We start from the raw sequence: 26,015 nt of genomic DNA, 5'->3' as shown, positions 1-26,015 counted from the left end.
AGACGTCAGGCTGTCATCAACATTACATAGTCTGTGTATGCAACAAATAAGAGACAGTTTGGCTCGTGCACAGTAAAGTAAAAACTAAATGAGCTCATCGCTGGCACAGTCGCCTTAAGGCCCGGAAGTAGAAAGTCATGCACATTAGAGACAACTCATGTGACTGTTTGTTTACTGCAATGACTTTTCCAGTGCACTCTGCACCTCTGATCACCTGATTTTTATTTAAAACGCTGCAAGGGAAATGTCGCGTCGTCTCCTCTCTGCTCCTCAGCCACACAAACATACAATTTGATAAAAATCTGCATGTACATGTGTGTGTTTTTGCTACAAAACCAAACGCAACTTTCTTTTTATTATTTCTTAATATCCCCTCAGCATCTGTGCCTGCCCACACGGTGCTCGTTTTAATGTCAGTGCGAGGCTTCTCTGTTTCAAAACAACACGCAGATTTATTGGCCTATGACCGTCACAAAAACAACATGGCCGCCAGCGCCCCCTACAGACCACAGGGCCGAAGAGCAGGAAGGTCACTGGAGGTTAAGGCAGGACACACAAACTGTCCATGTGCACGGTGCGTGGATCACTGTGAGTCCAGTTTGTGTCCAATTAAAGGAGACAGGCTGAAGTAGAAAGATTAATTTTAAGTGCTACATGTACACCGATCAGGCGTAACATTATGACCACCTTCTTAATATTGTGTAGGTGTCCTCTTGTGCCTCCAAAAGAGTTGGGACGCCTCAGAGAATGGACATGGGCCTTCTGAGGGTGTCCTGTGGTGTCTGGGAACAGGATGTTGTTAGTGGGGGGCCTTTGGGTCCTATGGGTTGAAGGGAGGGGCCTCTGTGGATCGGACATCCCACAGATACTTGATCAGTTTGGGATCTAATGAATTCAGAGGCCAGGTCAACACCTTGTTTTTGCCGTTTTTCATGTTCTTTCAGTTGTTCCTAAACTGTTTTTGTGGCTGCATCCTGCTGGGGATGTCTGCTGAACATCAAGGAGTGTCACTGCTACGGGGCGGGGGTGCCTGCTTCTGGTCTAGGTCGGTGCTACACGTCTACAGTAACATCCACACGAACGAATGCCAGAACACCGAAAGCCGTCGTGGTGGTGGTGGTGGTGACAAAAGACAAGAGGCGTCATGTCGGATATATGGCATAGTTTTACTTTCACATTTTTTTTTTTCTTTCATTACAGAGTAAATCTTAATTCTAACACAGGTATTGGACAGGTTCTTAACACCGATACATGAGGCTGCATTAGCTAGTGGATACTGCATAGACACGCACACACAAACTCACGTACACACACACTCACAGAATGACAAAAATGACTACGGTTTTCCACTACAAAGTTCAACGTCCCGCGATTGCCGTGCAACCACAGAATGTAATGTGATCATGTATTAGAAATGTCTTTAGGCTTCGTCTTTTTTTTTTTTCTTCTCTTTCTTTTATTTTTTTAAATTTCTTCTCTCTCTCTCTCTCTCTCTCTGTCCTTCTTCTTACCTGCATCCAGCCACGCTCACACTCACACACACACACATGTATACCGAGTCCCCCCCCCTGTAGTTGTCATGGACACCTGGGCGTCTCGCATCCTGTCCCCCCCCCGCGCGGCGTCAGTGCTTGTGTGCGGGCGGGCAAAGCGGCGGACGAGCGGGCGAGCCGTTTCTCTACAAACACGTACACTGTAGTGGTTGGTTACACATCAGATTCGTTGGCGTTGGTCTCGATCGTGGTTTTGGGTTTGGAGAAGCGGAAAATCTGGATGTGTGGAAATGTTTCAGGCTGACCTCTCTGACTACAGAGCTGCCGTCTCCTTCAGGTGCCGATTTGTGCTCTACTCTAGTCGTAGGTAAAGGCTGCGTCAGGAATAATAGTAAAAAAAAAGAAAAAAGAAAAAGCAATGACTCGGTGTAGCGAGGTGGATCAACTAAAACCGGTAACAGCATCGTCTATCTAGAGCCAGGGCGGCTCACGTAGTCGTCCCTGTCCGAGTCCGTCTCATCCACAGGCTCAGGTGCGTAAACAGACACACTTTTTTTGTGCCAAGCAACCGATCACCTCCGCTTACACGAGAGCTAAGGGGTCGGCTCGTGGTCAAGCGTACACCTGATAAATGCCCCTCGCTTCGATCAGCTCCCGGAGCGGCCTCCCTAAGCTTTCTCGAACGACAAGCGACTGGAACCCGTGACGCGGATGGGACGGGACGGTCCTCTTCACCCGCATAGTGTCCGTCCTGAGCCAGCCTGGCGTAAAAAAATAATAATCAGCAGCGCTCTAAACGAAGCGGTACGGGAATGTCTCAGGAAGCAATAAAGTCGTCCACTGGCACATATTTACATACACATCAATAACATAAACAAGCGCACTAGTATATTGAAGCAAAGTGGGTGGGAGAGGGGGGTAAAGGAGGGGGGGGGGTTTGATCGCAGGGGCTTCGGGGAGAGGAATCGACCCGTTTAAGGGTAAATTAAAGAGCGGGAAGGGGCTCATGCTGCAGGGTCTCAGAGAGGATCCCGACATCTTAAGTGCATTTTCCGAACCCTCTTGTCTCATTTGTCTAGCGCGGGGCATGGGGGACGGGGGCCGGGGGCAGGGGGGTGTTGTGTCGTTATTCGTTTTCTCCCATTTGACTTCTTGGAGGAATGTTCTGCACACCTCTCACACACAGAAAATACACAGCGTCAGTACTACAGAGCAGTCGGGATGGAGCAGAATGAGACCCCAGCACAACCACGGGACGCACGCTTACTCACTCACTCATTCACTCAATCACTCAATCACTCCCGGCCACACACACACACACACACACACACCAGCTACACAGGTAAACCAACAAAAACGAAGAATGTAGCATCATGTTAATAAACAAGTAGAAGATGAACTGGAATCAGAATCTGGGACAAGAATAATGACAATAATATTGCTGCTGCTGCTGCTGGCAGCGGCTGCTTTTTCCCTTATGTAGGTTACACCTTTTTTTTTTTTTTTCTTTTTCTTTTAACTCAAAGATTCTTTGTTGGAGGAGGAGGAGGAGGAGGAGGAGGAGGTGTGGCAGGAGGGGCTCCAGTGGGGGTGGGGGGGGGGGGGGGGTGGAGAGAGGTCGCTGGTGGGGATGGTGGGAGTACTGGTCCAACAGAGGTCCCGGACTCTAGAACTGTTCGGCCAGCAGCTCGCAGAGACGCCGGGACACAGAGTCTTTGCTGCAGCGCAGGGTCAGGCGGTACATCTGCACACAGAGACGCAGAGTTAGTGCAGTCAGACAAAGCAAAAATACGAGAAAGCGTCAGGGGTGCCTGGTCTGGTCTAGGCGGGTGCTACGTGTCTAAGTAACATCCACGCGAATGAATGAATGTCAGGTCCAAAAGTTTCCCAGCAGAACACTGAATTGTCACAAGATGTCATTTACTTCTCCTGTCAGTGGTCATAATGTTGTGGCTGTACATGCTACATAGACTTAAAGGTAGGGCCGACTGTACCTGTGCCTGTGCGTTTGGCTCCAGTCTCAGCAGACAGCCCACTTGCTGGCCCTTGGTCTGGATCACTCCAGCGCACACGTAGTTCTCTGGGTTTGGATCAACGTTGTCCAGCAGGGCCGTCCCTAGTCCCAGCAGCTACACACACACACACACACACACACACGTATCACAAATGATGGAGGAGCAAAGACCGGATGGATTTCAACACTTCTACTTCTACCAATCAGACAGAACTATCCACCGGGGTATAAAAGCACAGCTGGGTGAGTCGTAAACAAACACTAAGTGCCTGGTGGTCGCGTTACTGCGCATTCAGAGTTACGCTGTTTATTAAGGAGGCAGATGTGGCTAATGGAGAGATTTAAGGAGTTGCAGGAGAGGCGCGGTGCCGAGTGAGCCGTGCAGATGCAGCCGTACCTTAGCCTTGAGTACTTCGGTGTCCATGCTGTTGTTGGCCTTGAATATCTTTTGTGCTTCTTGCTGAGGCCTGAGGAGACACACACACACACACACACACACACAGGAGCCTCAGAAAGGACGGATCTTAATGGAGTTTTTATTCCCCCCCCACATGTTTAGTCGTGCTGAAACACGGTGTAGAGACCTGAACCGCTCTGGTGTGGTGCAAGTCCTCTGCATTGCACAGCGAGGTTGGGCAGATTTGTGTTAGTTCAAATTTAACTTGCAGGCCTTTTTAAGGTCTGTTACTCTGTGTATATACACACAACACAGAGCAGAATGAGTCTATATCTGGCAGATTTTAGGCGAATTGCCATCAGATAAAGGCAGAAACTACAAAGTTACTGATTACAGATAAAAACGAGACGCTTAAAAGATTAAAACTCTCCGTTTAGTCGGGTGTACAACAGCTACATCTGGGCAAAGAGGGAGGAGACCTTCATATGTTGGCTATAGTCGACCCTGCAAACAAAAAGCTCAGCGTGTGTGGCTTGGCTCAACCAAAGCAGACCAACCTGGGATGATGGAAAAACCTATAAATCAGCTGATGACACACACACACACACACACACCCGACCGACACTTACTGGCTAAGCTGTTTCCAGCGCTGGAAGAAGTCATGTGAGGACATCTCAGTTGGCTGGAAGAACTTGTTGATGGTGACGGGCAGCTTGAGCGTCAGGTTCTGCAGAGCTCCTCCATATCTGACCATAACAACGACAACACCGACACTGAAATTAATTTATCTCGTCGCCGTACAGCTGCTGTTTTTTGGCGTCGCTTCAATCTTCTCGTCGTCAGAAACACACTTTTAGGGCTCGGGTTGGTTGGTTGCGCAAGCTCACCTGAACTTTATGTTGAGCAGAGGAGCGTCGGAGAAGTCGGTCAGACACTCGATGTTGAGGACCTGTTGAATCTGGGCTCCGCCCTCCACCAGCGGCTCCACTTGTTTGGTCTGAACGTTGAGCTGTGTCCGGTCGTCAAGGAACGTAGCTGACTTTTACTCAACTGCTAGCAAATGCACACACACTGCTCTGTAGGGTAAACGCAATCCTACATTTATGCAAGTTAAGCAGCTTTATAATGATTTACAAGTGTGAACATACATAAGCGACAACTGTAGGTAGCTGTGTTACAAAAATAAGTCATGGATTATGCATTCCCTGGCATAACAGTGCTGCTGTTTTGGTGTGTTTTTCCACCAAGGACGTCCATAAGTCTAATCTATGCAACAATTAAGATAGATTTTCAACTATAAGACTTCCTTTCCTCCTGTTTCTCTTAAAGAAGGCATGTTGTCTTTAATTTAAATCACTGTGTTCGCGCATTTACATGCAGTACCGGGGTTTTACCTAGGGGGCGCACTAGTATGGAAGTGCATATAGCTGAGCTACGGGGGGGGGGGGAACGAGGTGTGTTTGTGGGGACGCAACAAGTTTTTTGACCGTGTCGACCGGGAGCTCGTCAGAATGGCTGGCGAGTGACGTATATGGATTTAGGACATATTTTCAACGTGGTGAGAGAATCTTCTTCTGTGACTGTAAATAAATGGATTTCAAGAATCTGAATATATGGAATGCACTGGACGCTGTTCATTGTTTTTCCCAGAACGCGCATCCAAACAAGTTCTTTAAGTTCACTACGCCTTTGTTTGTCCACAGAAAGGATATGAGACTGCAACTCCCCAGGACAGGTGACCGTGGTGGTGAAGCTGGCGAACTGCACCGACGTCTTGTTGCCGTAGAATAAGTACATTCTCCCTGAGAGAGAGAGAGAGAGAGACAGTTAGTTGTTAAAGGTTATTTAATTTATTATCACGGCTTGTAGTTTATTGAGTACTCAGAATAAATGGTATAAAGCACCGGCAGGACAGGTCAACAGTCCATGGACCTATTGCTTCTTCCAAATTTGCCTATTGCTAATTTACACAATCCGGATATGCAACTTCACTGAAGAGAGCTGAACGTCCAGTAGCAGAGTCGTGTTCACAGCAGCGATTTCACGCTAATAAACAAAACTATATGAATATCTCACTGTATCATAATGAAATCCAAATGGTGTGAAACCAGACTCTGGTTTTGCGGGGCTCTGGTATTCTGACAAGTCCACATATGACAAGCCATACTCACACGTTGAACCCCCTCCCTCCCTCCACCCCCAGCCCCGACTCTTCTGTGAAGACCACTCACCCAGATTCTGACGATACTCCGACTTGATGCCGATCTGTAGGAGCTGATTCTCGAACAAAACCCCGTTGTTCTTGCACACGAACCTGCAGAACGTAAAAAGGCGTTTACAGGGTCATCAAACACAGAGGCGAGACGTCGCCGAGTCAGAGGAAGTCGTTTGTTAACACGAGGAATTAGATGATTGATTAAATAATTGGTTGACGGAATTTTGATAATTGAAAAAGGGTCTTTAATTATGTAAAAATTAAATACAAAAATCATTTTTTTCAGCTTTTTTAATTGTGAGGATTTGCACCTTCTGCTCCGTCTCATCAGTGTAAACTAAACCGAATGCATTTGTGTTAAATACGTTTACACCAAATGACATGAAAATCAAACTAAATGTTATATGAGTAATTAATAAATGATGAACAGCGGTCGTTAAGTGCAGCGGTCGTCTGCTGCTGCATTACTTTCACCAAGACCTCTGTCCTACACGGCGTCCAAAAGAGGTTTATTTTAGGGAGAACACATCAAATGAAACAGGTGTAATGATGCATTTTTTAGGCGTAGTGACAGATCTTATGGTGTGAAAGCCGTCTCAGGAATCCGTCTACTTCATCATCATTGCCCAAATCATTACGGCGCTACGTTGATCAAACACCACCACCAGAACAAGCAGCCAAACCCTTGAACAGTGTCAAGAAAAGGTTTGTGAACCATTTAGAATCACCAGGATTTCTGCGTTGATGTGGTCAGATCCTAATTTAAGCCACGAGTCCAAGCACAATCTGACTAAAGTAAAATACACTAACCATGTGCAGTTTGGTCTTTATTGAGCAAACTGAAGAATCACAGCGAAAACTGGGAAAAAGAAGCTACTCCTACAGGCGTATAAGAGAGTTTTGGACCATTCCTCCTTACAAAACTGTTTCCATCCACCAACATTTCTAGGATACCTTAGCTGAACAGCCCTAATTAGGTAATTTGTCTGAAAAGGGAGTTCATTGCATCCAGGCCTTGTAGGAGCGGAAATAAGCCAAAGACCATGATGCTGCCTCCACCATGCTTCACATTAAACTGGGTTGAGGGATGAGGTTTTAGTGTCACCTAAGACTCCAATTGACCTTTTGTTGGCTTCCTATGTTACTGTTGCTAGGATAGACAGAAAATAGCAATGCGAGGGGTCCATTTCCAAAGAAAAACATGCGATAGTCTCGAGGTAACATGGAGACGAGACGACTGATGTTAGCAACCGTGCTAACGTTGGTGCACACTGGGAAAAATGACTGGTCTTTTAACCAGTTTGTAGTTTTTATTTATGGTTATTTCCTTTGCTGGTGCCAAACTTATTGACTGTACGTTTTCCCCCCTTTTCAAAGAATTATAATTACCAGTTTCAAAGGTAACTAAGTCGATCGGTTTTAACGTTTTTCTCTGGGAATGGACCCTGTATTGCTATTGTTTGTGTAACCTAGCAAAAGTAAAAAAGGTTATGCTCCTGATTGGTGGACAGAACGTCAACAAAGGGTTAATTAGCACAGTGGTACACATACTTGTTGGAGTCTGGACTGGTAACGATTACTCAAAAGTTTATCTGTGTGTTATTAGTTAATTCTGTAATTGTGACTTAGATGACGATCAGACCACTTTATTCTATGACTACTAAACGCAGAGATCCTGGCAATCCCAAAAGTTTCCCACGCAACTGTGTGCAGAGCCGCAGCTAGGCAAACACATGACATAACCGTACGCCCGGAGAAAGACCTTACTTGTTAAGAAGTTCGTCCGCCTCAGACAGAGGAGGAGCAGGATCCTCAGAGGGAGGAGCAGAGCTGAGAGACCACAGGACAGCGCAGAGGTGAGGAGAGGCAGCCCGCAAACAGAGACAGAGAAGGAATGGACACAGGCCAACGGGACAAATGAGGGATGAAGGGACAGAGCAGAAATGGGAAATGGGGAAAATAAATAAATAAATAAATAAATAAAAGCCGTCCAGGCATACACAGGATGAAGTAACGGTGTGAGGAAGGTTGGGTTAAGAGAAGCATGACAGGAGAAGAAAGAAGGATAAAATGCAAAAGTGGTTAGTAAAAGCATTTTGCACAAAAATGACATAACACAATGAAAGATACCTGCACCTTTAACTGCAACAAATACTCATGCAGACAGTAGGTATTTGGAAATGTACTCGTAGCGATGGCTATGAGGGTAAAGTGCTGACTGTCAGCTTTGATTAGCTTCTATCCAGACTGGGGGGGAAACAGGCACTTTAGGCTGTCAGCATTTTAACCCAGTCACTGGTTATTTTGAGTACAAAGCCAAAACAACAGAAGGTTATTATAACTGTCCAAATGCGACTAACACTCTACTTTTGACTCTGTTCACATGTTTAAAAGCACATACGTAGTCTACACATAAAGCTTGATGCCGTGCGTTACAATGTCGATGTTAGATTTGCGTGTCTGCGCACAGCATTAGTCCCGCTTTACAAGTGTTGGACGGGACATTGAGAGTTTGTTATGACAGAAAAACAGAAACGAAACAAAAACTGTTTTTTTTTTACTGGGCGTAATTACGATACGGGTCAAAACCGAAACTTGGAAGTGTGCGGTTCACGTGCCGCCGCAGCAGCGAAAGTGATTCTATAATTATGAGCTTTCTACACCTCACACAGCTGACTGGGGGCGAGTATGTAATCAAGAAGACACCACACATCAGCGGCCCCGATCCTCAAGCAGCTGCGGTGTGAAAACGGCTACGCTTAATTTATCCTATGTGATTCTTTAAGTGTGTGACGTACGCAATACAGGCAGATTTGCACCCTCAAGCAAGTGTGAAAAACTCCCAGTAATTTAACACAAACACACATAAGACAAGGCAAACATTATTAACCTTATCTAGAACGATTTGAAAATATGTGCACAAACATCCTGCTGTTAAATCAAAATCTTTTGAGAAACACAGCACCAGTAAGTATCAGTTAACTGTATGAGTAAAAGCAGTTTTCTTTTGCCACGAAACCATGTTTTGAACCATGTTATAGTGCGTGTGTTCGTGCTGTTTTGCATCAAGTCTCTTCTGTTCCCACAACCTGCCTCTGGTTTTTATGACTAACACTGTGCTGATAATGTGGTTAGGACGGATAGATCGTATCGCATCTCGACCTATCCGGTTGTTTACACTAGCAGTGACACCGTTCGCTGCTTCGAGTCGGTGTTCCTGCATTTTACGCTGCAGTTAATGTGGATTGAACACAACTCTGCTCACACTTTGCTTTCTGTATTGACTATCTTGCACAGATCTCATGTCAGGTAAAACTAGTGCACCCTTAATGCACCAGTGCGTATAGAACGGGTTCGTCAGAGCATCTGATTAGAGCGAAAGTGGCAAGCCATACATCCTACACAATGAGCTCGATGGCAAAAAGCTCTACAGAACTGCTGAGTTTAGGTTTGTTTTGCTTCGGCGCTGTCTGCTGTATTCATTTCACCTCGTGATAAAAGGACGGCAGAACAGCTGATTGTGTTTATGTCTCCGCGCTAAATGTGTTAAAAAGGCATCAACATATATGTAGAGCAAGTCAGGTGCTTTTATGCAAACCTAAATGGCTCGTATTCCATCAAACTACAGCACATATAACTACGTTAAAGATAAAAAATATAAAAGTTAAGAGTAAAACAATGTGGAGGTGCCATATTTGTATTTCTCTAGCTAATTCCGCGTCTGTAGTTTACTACTGGGCCCCTTACTCTGAGTCACCAGAGCCCTCCACCAATAGGGAATCGGAGGTCTCAGTGGGCGGTTCCAGATCTCTGTCAATGTCCAATCGCGGAAGAGGACGGGAGACGGACGCACATTCAAATCAAAAAAAGCACACGCACACACACGCACGCACGCACACACGGAGGGAAATGGAGAGAAGGGAAGGAGAGAAAAAAAGACGAAAGACAAGTCACATACACAGCAAGATTAAAAAGAACAGACAAGTGTTGCGGACCTGCCAACCTTGAAGGCACGCCGTCCAAGTACGTTTAACAAACGCCGATTGGTACGAACCACTAACTAAAAGAAGTACCGGAAAAGAGGCCCGACTGTGACGTTGCCTCATGTTGTCTGGGCTAAAAAGTTGCACTTGAAAAATTACTGCCACATTTTAAAGCTGTGTAAAGAGAAATAACTCCAGCAGGGGGCAGTATTCTACGAACATAGCAGCAGAATAACCACGACAACGCCAACTTTTCCGTTTTGTTTTAGAGCAAAAAAAGATCAATTGCATTATGAATGTGTACATTTAATAAACTAAACTCTTTATAGCCAACTTTTGCTTAAGAAAAAAAAAAAGTGCAATTTCACCACAATGCTGCCACCTGCTGTTCAGTTCTGGGTGCGTTATTTCTTCAGCTCTTAACACAAGAGTGCATCCTGGAGTAACACTGAGGAACAGCAGTTACTCTTATGTCCTCTAGGTCAGTGGTTCGCAAACTTTTTTGGTTTCCGGGACCCCCTGCATATTTTTGATTGACCCTGAGGAACCCCCGCCCGATCTGGGGGGTTAGCGGTGTAATTTGATAGAAACAGCAGAAGCTGCATTTTAAATTAAATTATGGCATTTATTCACTCTTTGAGGCAAATATGAGCTTTCAGTTGTGAGTTGTCACATTTGAATAAAATAATGCTATATCTATAAATGTCCACGGACCACTAGGGGTCCGCGGACCCCCCCGTGGACCCCCCCGTTGAGAATCTATGCTCTAGGTCAGGGGTTCCCAAACTTTTCCATGCCAAGGCCCCGCAAACAGCATCAGCTTCTATCCGAGGACCCCCTTTGCAAACCCACAGACAATGCTACAAATGCTACATCAACTTTTAGAATTTTTTTTTTTTTTTTTACTTTTATTCACTATATAATAGTATAATAATGATTAAAAATTAGATTTTATTTTTGCAAACTTCCCTCCAATTGTCTGAGGCCCCCACTTTGAAAACCACTGCTCTAGGTACCTTTGCAGGGCCGGTTTTGGACCACGAGCCATATGTTGGACACCCCCTATTTTTTTTAAATGACGGCTTAAAAGGCGTCTCCTGAACTCCTGGTGTTTTGTTTCCTTCCGTCACTGCTGTTTTTCTTCTTGCGCGCTGGTTCGCTTAAACTGGCCAATCAGACTGATCTCCCCCACTGACTCATTCAACTGCCACTTCAATATGCTGAATTGGCTGAAAAGCCAGTCAGAGGAGTCCAACTAGTGCCAAAGGTGGGGGACACCGCAGACGCACGCCGACAGAGCGAGATCTTTGAGAATGTCACTTTAACCACTACAGGGGACTAGTTGCCTCCACTCATCTATAAAATGGGTAAAGCTAACATTCCCGCACCAATCACCTATCTGTAATTAGGCCTAGATTTATACTTACCTTAGGCTGTATTAATGTGACATAAAGACTAACCTAAATACTGACCTAAACAATTGCAACGCCTCTTAAAGAAAATTCAATCGACCAGATTCAAGTACGAGCCTTTAGCGGCTGATTTTTTACAGCATCCGACTACGAGCGCCTCCAGGTTGACAGGTCCATATCAGACAAAGATAGAGCAAAGAAAGAACAGAGCGAACAGAGCGACGATCAACACGTGACACATTACAACTGGCTGCATAGTCGTCTAACAGCACAAACACGCCACAGACTCCACAACTACTTACATTTAACCACAGTTTAAAGACAGAGAACGAGAGCACAGGACAGAGTTAAGATGCTTGTTTTTGCCATTAAGGTTGGTCCAGTATGAGAGGCACAGTTAGAACAGTAAGTATGTTTGCTTTGGTTAGTTGGTTACAGCCATGAGAGTCCTGAAACATCATGCAACACAAAAAAAAAAAAAGAGACAAAACTGGCATTTGACAGGATTAGAGAAACTTATGTCCCCTACCACGCTTTGGATCGCTGATTTGTTTGTTATATACAGTGCACGGACTGAGACTCTTTCTCTTCGTCAGCCACTCATACTGGACTTTGGCCTACATTGATTCTACCATCTCAGCTCAACACGATATGATCTTTCACCTCAGGAAGCCGTCGTCGTTCACAGCGGCAGAAGGCGCAGCAGGCCCTGCCTCAGAGAACACGTCCACCAGTAGACTGCCGGCGCTGGTTGGAGCCGCACCGATGGGAGCGGCAGAACGAATCCCAAGGAGGTCTGCTGATGGTGACGGGGTAGACTAGAAAAAAACAAAACAGGAAACTTTCAGCAGAGCCACGGAAATGTAACACACGTTTTATTGTCTAATGGTGTTACTTAAAAGCCAACAACTCTACAGAGAGTCTGCTTACAGCATTAGACGCTGCCATGGCCGATGTGTCCGGACCCCGGTCGCTGCCTCCATTCAACTCCCCGCCCTCCCGTTTGTTGTCTTCCAGCTCTGTCACGGATACAGCCCCGGGCCCCTTCTTCTTCTTCAGCTTCGCCAGAATTGATGACTCCCTCTCTGGGAAGGGAGGCATCTCCTCCAAGACTGTTGCCTAGAGGGGAAACGAGAGAACATCTGACTAACATCTGACTAAATATATATCTCATAATGGCAGACGGACAACATGGAAAGCAACACAGTGGAGTTCCAGACTACAATATTATTTTATCATTCATCCCTGGACCTAATAACCAAACAGAACTAACCAGGACGTCAGTGCTAGCGATGGAAGAAAGCTTCAGGTACTCCACCGCGCGCTGCTGCAGCTCCACGTCCGAGTTGCGGATCTGGCTGTCGCAGCGCAGCACCTCCTGGATGGTGGCCTTGGTCTCCGGGAACAGGTTGATGAACTTGATGTAGGCCGACAGCAGCAGGGCACGGGTCGGCACGGAGCACAGGTGGAACTTGGAGTGGAGGAGGTTGAACTGGACCAGGGGACTGCGTGGGACAGTTAAGTGAAGTATTTACCCTTTGAAAACGTCAGTTTCGTGTCTCGTCAGGGCAAAACGTAACTTACCTGGAGCGGGGGTCGCCAGCAATCAGATTACCAAACTCTCCCAGAATGTAGCCTCCGACCTTTACCATGTTCTCGTGGCAGGCGGGGGCTTGCAATGCCTGGAAGAGACGATGATTCCGGTTTACAATCACATTAAAGACTGAAATAAATAAACAAATGCCTGATTTAATAGAAGATAAGCAGCAATCCTTCAAGAAGTGGTATGTTAAGTTTCTCAGACTAACAGTTAATGAGTTTACATTAATGAGGATTGGTCTGCTGACCACCAACCAGAGGCGTCCCACCCTTTGTCACGTCTTGACTTCCTGTGTTACTGTTGCTAGGTTAGACAAACAAATATCGAAAAGCTCCAATACTGTGCAGACACTGGCAGACGTTGGAAAGTTTACCAGTCTTTTCATTCACACTTCATGCACAAGGGTACCTCAAAGACCGTCTTGGCGGCGTAGCCCTGCACGTCGTCCCGGTTGATGACGATCTGAATGACTCGGTACCACACCTCCTCGCTGACGTAGTCGCCGGCGATGCGGATGAGGTTGAGGATGGTGTCTACATACCAGGAGTAATCCACGGCGTACTTCTCGGCGAGTATGGCCACTTTCAGCACCTGAACGGGGGGCCGGCACGACAAATCACAGGTCAGTCTCACATGTTGCAGGGTCACACGCTGACGCACTACTACATCTGGTTTCTGATTTCCTGTAGGCGGCTGGATCGCGTTTGATATTCAGGGCAGCTGGTTAATGTGGGATACCACTCGCTTCCGGTTCGAACTGTATGTAATCGTGTGCTTCAATGTGCTTAGGTCCTGCAGCCTTTGGCAAGCGCCTGACTTGTGGCTGCTCTCTAAGAGGCTGTTGCTAGATTTTAAATTTCTTTTTTAACCTCATATAATTGGACAGCTCTGAGTGCCGTCTTTCCTTCTCACACCTACCATTAATTATGTGCAAGTTAATGTGCGCTGCAGGGGGAGGCCGGTTAAGTGGATTTGCCAAGTGTCAGGGGTTGGCGAGTAGGTCAAAACGAAAGAAAATTCGGTTTCACCACCACAAAGCTAATAACATCGACGTTAAACTCACATTAAGCTCAAATTCACTCTTCGTCGTTAACCTTATCGCTCGCCTCGACAGTGTTAAACGCGTCCAGAATTAATTGTGCGTGCGCCTCCCTGGCACCAGCCGTTGCAAACTAACATAAAAAAAAAAAAACACTGGCATAGCACAGAGTATTTCTTGGCACCGCCTCCGACACCCACCATCTCCTCTCTGATGGAGTAGTCCGCCGTCTCAAGGTAGCTGAGCATCTCGGCCACGATCTGCTTAGCGTTGCTGCGGTCGCACATGGCGTACAGCAGATCCGCTGCCCGCTGTCGAACACTCACATCTCTCTCAGTCTGCAGAAGCAATCACATAACACACCAGTTAGTTAGTGTAGTGCGCTTCTTTCAAACAGTAAAATGTGTTGATTTCTTTTTTGTGCGAGGCACCACCTTGAGGGCGTTGATGACCGTCTCGATGTGCGTCTTGACGGCTTCGTGCGAAAACTCGGAGCTGGCCAGAGTGCACATGCTCTCCAGAGCCAGGTAGCGGAGGTTGGTCTCTCTGTGCTGCAGGAACTGGCCCAGCTGGTTGCAGGCTCGCACCAGGAGGTTCGGCTCGCTGCGGGACACAGAAACCAGAGCTCACTGACAGCCGGGCCGAATTCTACAGGGGTCACAGGTTTGCGCGGTATCAGCAGCAGCAGCACGCCGCACGGCCGGGACTGGAGGTTGGGATCGTGTCAGGAGGCAACCCAGTTTGTGTCGTAACAGTAAGAACAGTGTGAAGTTAAATTTGATACGAACTGGAACTGGCCTTTTGCGGATAATGGCGGAAACAAAGGCTAGAGAGGAGACGCCTTAATCATCATATTCTGTGGGAGACAGTGTCTGCGTGCTCATGTTTCATTCACTGTGACCAGAGGAAACTGCAGGAAAACAAGGCCAGATTTAAACACAGCACTGTCGCCATTATGTGCCGAATGTATACGGTTACAGATTGCACCATTCTCTTATTAGAACTACTAATAATAGTTACTGCTTTGCATTTTATTCCACTGGATACTTGTGTTAGAGCAGAGAAGGGCAGTATTTCTGATGCTGCCAACCTGCCTGTTCGCTGAGGGGTGAAGAGCCGCAGAATATAGTCTTTCTCTTGCCGTTTATCTGAAAATACTTTGCCTGCAACAACTTTTAGAGACGATAGATTACATGCTATTGGACACCAATGCACCAATCCACAGACAGAGAATATACCGACATGTTTGGGGTCTGCACGTTGCGCTTTCTTCCTGCCAACTATCGCTCAGGACACTCACCTGTCGTAGTGGATGATGAGCGAGATGGCCTCGAACAGGATCGCGTTCTTAGCATTGGAGTGCTGCACCTTCTTGGACTTGGGCGGCTCCTGGGCCTTGTTGAGGATGGTCTCCAGGCACTCCACCAGGCGGCCCTTGACGGCGCCGTCTTCCGGCGGCGGGTAACACTGCAGCAGGCGCAGCAGCTTGCAGGACAGCCACGGTGCCGGCACGAAGTAGTAGGTGTAGTCCTGCAGGTCGGTGGAGGCCGACGACACAATCTGGGAGAAGCAGAAGGGTTGCGGTCAGACACAAACCCGACCCGCCCGTCCCGGAACATCTTAAGCCTGAGAACCGGCCCAAACCTGCAACCTCACATTGTCTTTTGAGTTAAACTATAAAGCTGCTTAAGTACACAGCTCATTACCAGCACACATTAGCATCAGAGGTATCAATTCATCTCCGTATCTTGGTTGTCTGGCTACATCAGTGCAGACACTCACCCTGCTTAAACGGGAAACGGCCAGGGACACGCAAGTCTTGAACTCATCTGGATTCTTCTGACTCAGACAGGTGATGAGAGAAATGGCTGCCGTCACCACACCCTAAAAACCACAGTCGTGAACAAACACGTTAGCTCACACCGACACCAGTCTGGATACTGGGAATCGTTTATCCGCTTCGGCGGTTGCGCTCTCACCATGTGTTGGTCGTTGAGCAAGTGCACCACACGGGACGTCCACTCCCCCATCAGCACCAAGTCCGGAGAGGTCTTATAGAGCCGCAGCAAGCACAGAGCGGCCGACTGTTTCACGCTGTCCATCGTGTCTCTGCGGGGCACCACGTTAAGAGCGGTTAAAACGACGCGATAAGGCGGCCAAGTTTGATTCAAATCCCATCGCACGCGACACTCACCCAGCCACCAGGATGCGGGGGATCTCGCTGGCGAAGGCCTCGGCCATCTCGCGGCTTCCGACGTTCGCAATGCAGTGCAGCGCCAGGCACATGAAGGTGGGGTTGCGGCTGGACAGGTCGTTCTTGATGGCGTTGTTGATCAGACGGATCAGCTCGCTGTTGCTGTTTACCAGCACTGAGATGAACAGGTAGCCCTGGAGGAACAAAGATGTAGTGGGTACGTGCTTTGCGTCAATACCTCGACATACCAGCTGAATAATACCTCCTTTAATACTGTGTGTCGTTCCTGTAGCTGGTGTATGCCCACCACCATGCCCCTATGCAAGCTTGATCTGAGCAGCCTCCACATTCAGCAATAATGCTGCATTAATCTTCCACTGCAGAATCAAGTATTTTAGGTCTTTTGCTGGTTTTTAATTCTTCTTTATTCATTTTAGCCAACTAACAATCCACGTCAAGTCAAAGCTTTCACATAACCTTTAATTAAGCTTCTTGACTTTTCCAACAAAGTGGGAATTATTCAAGTTGAGCGTAACAAGTCAATTCAATTAAAAGAAAAAAGAAAAATCCATAAGACGCAGAAGCAAATTGTCAAAACATGTCCAACTGCATTAAATATAAAGTGTTTTTTTTATATATATATTAATTTGCCTTCCTTTTTTACCACTGAAAAGCAACGTCACTGCATTTCTCAGAAACATCATTTGTTCTGAATGTAGCCATATATATATGTCAGGTCACAATTAAACAGTATTTTGATATTTCTGAAAAGTAAAACCACAGGAGCAAAACCCAGACTGTGTGTTTATCTTTGAGCCGAGTGTACGAGGCGACAGATGGCGGCTTCTGCTCGGCCTCGACATCTGCCAGTGCCAGCCTTGCTTGTGCTTGCGTCTTGTGCTTCGTGTCTTTACAAAAGAGTTTAAGACCGTTAATGAGTCAAAAATGTTTACGGTTCTTAAAGACACTTGTTGTGTGTGCACGGTAGGCCTGTGGCAAGTACCTGTATGAGAAATTATGGTAAATAGCCGAAGAAATGCAGCCGTTATAAAGTGTCAAAAGACAAGTATCAACTTAAATAAATGCTGCAAAGGTCTAACAGTTAAATCCCCAACAATTTGTAAGACAATTAACCTAAAACGCCATGACCTGGACAGCCCTGGCGCTCATCGCGCTGCACGTAACCGCACATGGTTGCCGTTACACGCATGGCGCTCGCATTCCAGAGGACAGATACCGGAGGAATGCGTCTGACACCAGTACTCCCGCTGGTTCAGGGAGTAACGCTCGACTCGCAAACCACACGGATCCTGACTCATCCTTATTCTGCTTGCTAAACATTTCCTGTTCCTGAGAAAACAAGTCTGCCACACAGAAACAGGAAACTAAATGCTCACCGTGGCAGAAGTAGCGTCCTGCTCCAATGTATGGAGGGGGTAAACTACGGACACGTTAACTACGAGTGTGATATCTGACTTAAGATTCTTTCCAATTAGGGCAATTATGACGAGTAAGGTATGAGATAATTGGGAAATCTTAAATCACACTTAGGTGCCACTAGAGAGTGAGTCGGTTTGCACAAATTCTTGCATGGAGCCCAGAGAAAAGCTGCCTTAAAATATTTGTGAAGCTTTCTTGGTTTATTTCATGTAAAGTAACCGTGAACTGCACACGTCTTCATCTTTTTCCACGGGTTGCGGTACAAGCTGAACATGCTTGAATGCACACTTTTAATTTTTAAAAACACTAGAAGCAACAAAACTCACGACAGATCGAGCTGATTTTTTAATCCTGCACTCATGGGAACGCAAACACCAGATTATTGTCACTTTGTTCAAACTTCCAGGCACAAAACAATCATCGATTGTCGCTCGAGCCATTGTTGTCAGCTTTTGTCATTTGTGTGCGCTGTGATTTTGAAAATAAAACATTGAAAAATGTGGACGGAGATCACGCACGGGAAGACGGAATCGCTGCGGCTTGTAGGTTTTCGCTCGGAGGCGAGTTATTGTTCGCCTCAAACGGGGCTATTTAAGTTTTGAAAATCTCACACTAGCAGGCGGACTCCTTTCCCACATCATCATTACTGTGCTGTGGGTTTCCAAGCACACGGGAATTGTCTTCTCCGTTTCTCGTGTTGCAGTGATTTCAGTGAAAGCAACCGTTGATCAGCGTTTAGCGCCTTCAGCTGCGACGTGAGGTGCTCAGCTCCGTCGCGGCTATGTGAAGCACAGCCGACTAGTCACCGCCGAGCGTTTCTGCAGCATAATTACAGAACAATGCAGACACGCCACAGCACAGGAATAAACGCGGAGCCTTGCGACGGAGGCGTTGACCCGTTTGCGGGGAGAACAAACCGAGTGTCAACCGTGGCATTATTATGGATGCTATGCTTTAAAAATGCTTTCATTTACACAGAGCTCACCGTGAACTCAATCAATCTGGCCCTAGAGCTATCGTAGGTATTAAAAATAACACCGTTTACTAGCTGAGATCAAGCAGGATACTTTGAGGGTTTGTGATTCTAGCCGGTTCGTAGGTAATGACAGGCAGGTCAATGATCTCTAGTTCTGTCAACACTGACGTTCAGGCGCAGTGTTTGATGTGCGGCTCTAAGAAACACTTTAATCCAACAAACCAAAGCCTTTCAAACACCAAAAATTTGGGTATTACCTTTCAAGCACACAGTAGGTCTTGATTATGAAAACTTGCCGGCAGCAATGCAGAAGAGATGCCGCACGCTTAGATTTTTATAAGCGCCCTGTGACCGGAGCATTTCTATTTCGCTCCGCATGATGAACAAAGGTGTTAAACGTGAGTTGCTACAGGTCAAAAAGAACTCAGTGTGCCACATGAGCCACAAGGAAACGACCGCACCGGGGCCCTGCAAAATGTCAACAAGCCGTGTCGTAATAAACAAAGCAGGACACTCACAATTTGCTTCTCTGTGTACTTGTTGGAGCTCAGCAGGTTGACCGCCTCCATGTGTCCGAAGTCGATGTCGTGGCCGAGCAGGAAGATGAAGAGCAGCTTGCAGACATACTTTTTCTTGCTGTAGCCGTCCAGGGCCTTGTCTCCTTTAAACTTGGAGCGGATGTTGGCCAGCTCTTTGTTGATGCGTTTGATCTCGGCCTCCTTGCTCTTACCTGGAAAGAAAGGGATGTCAGAATTTGAAGTATGCATGTGATGGATCGTGCTTAAAAAAAGAAAAAGAAATAAATGAAAAGAAAAGAAGCCCGACAGACTATTTTTGTGTTCAAGAATCAAAAAGGACACCATGACTCAACACTCAAGGTTAGACTCTTTACCCAAAATGATGTAGACGACCTATAAGAAATATAAAAGTGAGTTTATATCTAATTTCTTTCTTAAAAACCCTTAAAAAAAACAGAGGTTGCATATTTGCTTAGCCCGTCAAAATGGCGACCCTGACTGGCCGCAGATCATATGAACTGCAGCTAATGAACGCTAATTCCACGAGTCACAAACGTTACTTCAGAAGTGGAAAAAATGCCACGTCCAACCCCCGACTGCAAAGCCTTATAGAGAAGGATTAGCAGGCTCTACTCTGCAGTCGAAAAAAATCCACACTTGAAAGGGCTGCGTTAATGAAACGCGGTGATTTTAACCGAAGGCCACAGCTGACCCTAAATTACTGAAGCGCAGAACAATCGAACGGCACGAGGGTCGCCAAGTCACAAGTTTAATTGCACGGAAAATAAATGATCAGATCTCACACGTTTCACTGTTTTCTTTTAAAGCAACAAGCGCCAACGTCAAGCTCAACATCCGTTTTATCTGCATATTAGTTAGATTAATTAATCTTCTCTCGAGTTCTTAAATGATTAAATATCAAAGTTGAATGAGTGTTTAAGTTTAATTAATGAGAGCAAGACCTCCAAACGCCACAGGACGCACCGTTAAAGGCGCAGTGATACTTGTCAAACGACTGGAGCGCTTCTTGGGACGCACGCTACGTTGCTGTTGGTTGCTACGGTTGCGCAACCACTGTTCCTACAATTGCCAGTTTACATTAGTCCAAATATAACTGACCGCACGATCAAATGTTAAGGCTGATTTCATGAATGGCTACATTTCTGAACTGTTTTTTTTTTCTCCCCCCCACACACACATTGTTTTAAATGTTGGAAAAGGAAGTGCGCTCAGTTTCCTCTCGCAGCGTAACGGTACACAAAATTTGGTTCGGTATAAGAGTGAAGGTTCAATGGTTTGGGTGCAGGAGAGGGGGAAGAAAAAACCCAATATTTGTTTATTTATTGAGTGAACAAAAGCAGCGAGGGCTTAGCGCTCAATTCAATTTTTATTTTCAGTAACAAAACAGAACCTAGAGCCTGCACTACGGCGAAGGCAAGGACGACTCCCTCTTAACAGGAGTAAGAGCTCCAACGGTGAAGCCAAACGTATCAATTGTCAATTTGTGATAAAAGCACCAAATACGCACGTGTTGATTGATATAGCGCGACAGAAACTGGATACTGGAGCATCCCAAACTCACTCAAGGTTGGTGTTTGGATCCCGGCTCCAGACGAATACATGTACACCCCCTAGTCTCCACCTCCCTGACATGATTCAAGGTGCATTCAACTTCGTGGAGCCTGCATAATCTCAACCTGGCACTCTAACTTCATCTGGTCCCTGAACACAACTATAGCTCTTGAAAAGATCGGACAAAAGACTACAAAAATTAGAAGAAATGTTAATATTTCTTTATACTACATGGTCCAGTCCTTGAAACCCCCCCCCCCCCCCGTGACACATAATAGACACTGTGCACACGTCCAAAGCAGTCACATTCCTGACAGGAGATAATATCATCACCTCCTCCAAACCCGTAACTTTGTCAGTTTCAGGAGATTCTCTTTGCGGGTGGTTGAGCTACCCCTCCTGGCGCACCCATGTCTGCAAACCTAAATGTTTTCAAATAGAAAGGTGCTTTCACAGATGAGCTGGTGATTTTTATTTCCTTTGCTACCGACGTTAAACCTTCTGCTTATGTCACTCCAATAACACCGACCCCTTGAATCCATATGGGCCAAGACAAACAAAATCCTAGACAGCTCGTGGGGGATTTGAAAAGAGCACATGGCTCCAGGTGTTTCCTTTGCAATTTTTACATTTCTGGAGCGACAGTGACCCCAAGACGCAGAGCCGAACAAGAGATTTAAAGTATTACATTCAGGGTTTCAGAAGATTCTGATTCATAAATGAAGACGCTGATTGCGCCGGCAACGCCAAGAGAAGCGCCCTTAAGGCGTTATATAAATTACTATTTAAGGATGCGAGTCAAAGCGCGTCCTTTTTTGTGTCAATGTTGTCACAACACACTTCCAGTTTATAGCTGAATTAAAACGTCGTTTAAAACTACTTATTAACCAGCGCTAAAATCTAACGACTTTAGGCGACGGCTGAACGAACCCAATGACTAGGCACGTTGAATTAAATAATGAAAAGCCGGGCTCAGAAGGCTAAAAAGGTGAAGATCCCACTTTACGTCTCCATAACTAATAAAGCCAATACAGTTATCGACTTCCTCAATAAATGATCCAGTGCGATGTTGAGCAATTGTCGGGTGTATTGTTGTTTGTACAAGAGCTGCGAAAGGTATTATTATTATAAAAAGCTACAGCAGAATGTGTTTAACGATAAATAAGCAAGGCTGGGGATTGGGTTTACAACGGGCTTTGTATTTTGGATTTTATGTTGGGACAGAAGATTATATGTACAACCTGGGTTTGTGGATTTGCTGCGTTGCTGTAATTTTACCTAGAATACGTGATCCTAGGTGATAAGATGGTGTGCTGAGAGACTAAATAAACCAACCAGAGGGCTCCTACCCTTTGTCGAGTCCCGACTTCCTACGTTACTGTTGCTAGGTTAGACAAAGAATGCAAGTCTGGGAGTTCATCTCTACAGGAAAACACTGAAAACCTCAAGATTTAGTCGACAAGCAAACGTAACACAGTCTGGACTTGACAAAGGGAAGGAGACCAATCAGAAGGTCAATTAAATATGAGTGTCTCGATATAGAAATGACACATCCCTGAGAGAGAATTAGGGATGCACCGAATATTCGGTCACCGAAAATTTTCCGGCTGAAACTGGATGTTGTAATGAAGCAAGCAACAACCGCAGCCAGCACGGGCATGTCCGCCGCGTGGATGTATTTCAATATATTATAAAAATATTATATAAAGATTCATTTTTAGGTTTTTCGGTTTCGACCAAGGTGGTTGAATCTCAAGTCGATGGCCGCGACTTTTTCGAAGCTCGTTACAATCACACCCCAAAAGCTCAAACGGTGCTGCACAGATTCCAAAAGTGCAAAAAAAAAAAAAATGTACACTGCCGCCGAAAGCCGGTGCATCAGAGACCAATAGGTGGCCATCACTGCCTTGTCACCTATTACCCAACGCAAACTAAACAATAACTGCTGACCTACTTTTAGCAGGCCCCATGCATTACCAGAGCTAATCGCGGTGGAAGCAGAAAACTAGACGGTGATGTCTTGGGAAAGTTGCTGTGATCACCCAACGAGAAGAGAAAGCTCGTCATTGAGTGTGATACTGGTTTCTGAATATTAATGGTACATTTCAAAAAGGCAAAACATTATAAAATAACACTAGCAGTATGTGTGAATACATTTCTATTGGTTTACGGTATATATATGTCAATGATTATTTATTTCCTGATGTCTTTTCTATTTGTATGTCTTAGTCTGTCAGTGGATTGTGACTGGGGCCCAGGATGAAGCTGGATCATGCTGAGGTTTTTTTTTTTTTTTCTCTCCTCCTCCTGTAAAAGCAGAGAGAGCGCTGCATTCAAAGTCACCATCTAATTGTTGTATGGTCGTGATGTCATCTTAAAAAAATGACAGAAACACCCCTTTAGTTTACACATCTGGACGTGTAATACCTCACAGATGTCCACGATGTGTTGGACTAAAGCGAGTCTAGGGGACGATCAAACACAGGAGGCCTCGCTTTCAGCGTGTAAGATGTAGACCCTTGATTTCTGCTGCAGCGAGCAACATGATCATGCCACTGACAACATCTGGATATTAACTGTAATAGCGTAAATAAATAAATAAATAAATAATAAATAGACACCTACAGGCGACCCGCCGCTCTTGGCGTCGATGCCACCACGTCATTTCACTACAGCATGTATGAGAGTGCAACCAGCAACAACCTGGGTAATGTCAACTAGTGTTGTTAGCTTTAAATGAGGAAGGTCACTTACAGTTTCTAATGTCCGAGATGAAGACAGCTAATCCGCGCATTCCATCTCCCTTCGACACAGCCGGCATGTTTGCAGGTTTCTGTCCTCACTCCGGCCTTATCCGTGGAAAAATAAACTGGTCAGCCTTTCACACCGGACCGAAGTGGAAGATGGCCAACTTGACGTTTAGTGGTAGCTAGCTAGCTGCTTCGCCGTCCCCCGTCGCTGGCGGCTACAACTTTACGACCAGGCGGCTACCTGGACCCTTCTGGGTGGCTAGCTCGGATAGCCTGCTGCTAGGTTCGGCGGATGGCGGTGGATCAACCGGCGGGCAGGATAAGTTAACGTTATCCCCGTTGGCTGGTTCGTTTCCGTTGGCTACTGGCTACGGCAAGCTAACGTTATTTCATTCAATCCTTATCTTGCTAGGATTAGAAGCGACGCGTAACACCCACAGCAATAATTCGCTGAAGTTAAAACCACCCACTACCTGAACGTCTCTTAGGCGAAAGCGGTCAGACGTGTTAATAAGAGTACCGTCCGAGAATATAATGTTAAGTTACTTCGAGTCAACGCACCGTAAAACTAGCTTAACAGCTAGCTAGCTAGCTGGCTAGCAATATCATTCAAATACTGGAGTACATCACCGATTGACCGGAAGAACTCAGTAGAGAGTGTCAGTTGCCAACCAGCGATGTGATATTACAGCCCCGCACTCTTTGTCGCGCACTGAATTTGGTTAAAAAAAATAAGATGTCCTGTATAATTGATGTCCGATCTAATTCTCCAGCCTCCACTCCACGGCTCGGATAAGGCTCGTGACAGCAGAACAGCGTGAGCGCGCTTCGCGGACGTGCACGCGCACGCTCCTTTCCGTTGGCCGAGCGTAAGGCCGCGCTGATTGGTCCAGCGCGCAGTGTCCACATCCAGCGACTCGGCAAGGAGGACCTCTATTTTGAAAGACAACGGTTTGAGCAATGGAGAGAGCACGCCTGCAAGGAGTGGACAGTAGAGAACAGTAGAGACGGAGAAGGAGTTCTACCACCTTTGGCTTTCACTTACGTTTTTTTTTACCTCTTCCTTATAGATATGGATACGGATGCATCCATCTATTACAATTACCTTTTGCTGCATTGTAGTTCTACATTATGCGTCCAAATGAGAATAATTCTGTATTAATTAATCTCATACTAATATCTAATCATATGTTATACTCTTATCTAATAGTATCTTGGCATGAGAGCTGAAAAAAATGAATAAATATAGGGATATTTTGATAGTGGAAATCTGAATTTATGCAGAAAGGAATACCAAGTATGTCAATCAATAAGTTAACTGCATTAAAAATCAATCCTTTGCTATTTTCTTATTTATTTTGTGTTCTATTGTGGCTCTATACAGACATCTCTTACTGAAGTTTTATGCTAATCCACTTATACAAATATGACACATGGCATATGGCCTGTGTAAATGAGCAATTAAGTCTACTGAAGAATACTGCACTGTGAAAAAAAAAACAACATTTGATACTTAACAAACTGTAACTGTATATGAACCCATTTCACCTTCCAACCACTGTGTGCGTCTTTGGTTACTGTAAAATGATGCTGCAATAAACAATCTGACATAGAAATAATTAAAGGATATCAAACACTGTTATGTTCTTTGACAACGTGGGAAGGAACACATCCAGACCCAGACCTTCTCTGAACAGAGAAGGGAGTCGGGGCTGCTCCTACACAACAAAGGAGGTTGTGCCAGACATGTGATACAGCTATAGTGTCTGGAGTGAGGCTTTAAGGGGCAGTGTGTGGTGCATAAACTTGAATGAATAGCCCCTGCATTGGTTTTCCTGTAGCATGGGTTTAACAGGGCAAAATTAACAAAGTTTGTGGTGGATCTTAACAAGTTCTGATCACGAACACTTTGACACTATGATAGGAGAGAGCAGGAACCAAACCATCATCTGATCAAGTTGTTTTTAATAAGGCTTGGATGGTCAAAGTGTTGTCTGCATTCTCATCTTTCTTTGGCCAAATGAGTGTAATATATTTAGAAGAATAAAATTGTTGTCTATTTGTTGAACTGATGCGGTTTATGTTTTGTTTATGATTTCTAGAATCAGTACGGATTCCGTGGTTACCTTGAATGCAGCATCTTAACCGAAAACCGCGTTGTCACTGCCTTTTGGATGTGAGATGCAGTATGCTACAACAAAAAAAATGTTTACGCTGATAAATATATTTGGCTTTTGAACATTTATGTTTATTTCTGAGCTCGAGAAAAAGAAGATGACATCCTTTTTTCCGGCGGTTGAAAGTAAATATTTCGACTTTACCAACACCTTGGAACGCAGCATTGAATTGTGGGCGGCGCCTGCATTGTCGTCCAATCAGAAATAAAAGCTGGCTATCGTGGGCGTGGCAAAG

At 45.6% G+C, this 26,015-nt stretch overlaps 1 protein-coding gene across 2 annotated transcripts; it reads right to left on the bottom strand.

The window, feature by feature from the left end:
* Window positions 1–1,403: 1,403 nt before the first annotated feature.
* ap2a1 (adaptor related protein complex 2 subunit alpha 1) lies at window positions 1,404–24,629 on the bottom strand. 2 transcript variants are annotated; one of them, XM_084570578.1, is made up of 21 exons: window positions 23,608–24,629; window positions 19,282–19,493; window positions 16,348–16,541; window positions 16,133–16,262; window positions 15,936–16,037; window positions 15,454–15,713; window positions 14,588–14,756; window positions 14,354–14,491; window positions 13,523–13,705; window positions 13,099–13,196; window positions 12,788–13,019; window positions 12,445–12,633; window positions 12,178–12,332; window positions 7,887–7,949; window positions 6,136–6,218; window positions 5,618–5,706; window positions 4,792–4,916; window positions 4,534–4,650; window positions 3,905–3,974; window positions 3,488–3,622; window positions 1,404–3,237 (listed from the first exon to the last, which is right to left on the bottom strand). In XM_084570578.1, exons 1-21 carry the CDS (start codon window positions 23,672–23,674, stop codon window positions 3,160–3,162), a joined length of 2,889 nt encoding a protein of 962 aa, XP_084426704.1. In that variant the 5' UTR covers window positions 23,675–24,629; the 3' UTR covers window positions 1,404–3,159. The 2 variants fall into 2 exon arrangements, with proteins under 2 accessions (XP_084426704.1, XP_084426705.1); XM_084570579.1 differs by lacking the exon at window positions 7,887–7,949 and having other exon boundaries at window positions 23,608–24,628.
* Between the last annotated feature and the right edge of the window lie 1,386 nt (window positions 24,630–26,015).

This window comes from Chelon labrosus, assembly GCF_963514085.1.
Source record: "Chelon labrosus genome assembly, chromosome: 21".
Lineage (NCBI taxonomy): Eukaryota > Metazoa > Chordata > Actinopteri > Mugiliformes > Mugilidae > Chelon > Chelon labrosus.
Note: the sequence above shows the minus strand (reverse complement) of the source record. Positions and strands in the feature narration are given on the sequence as shown.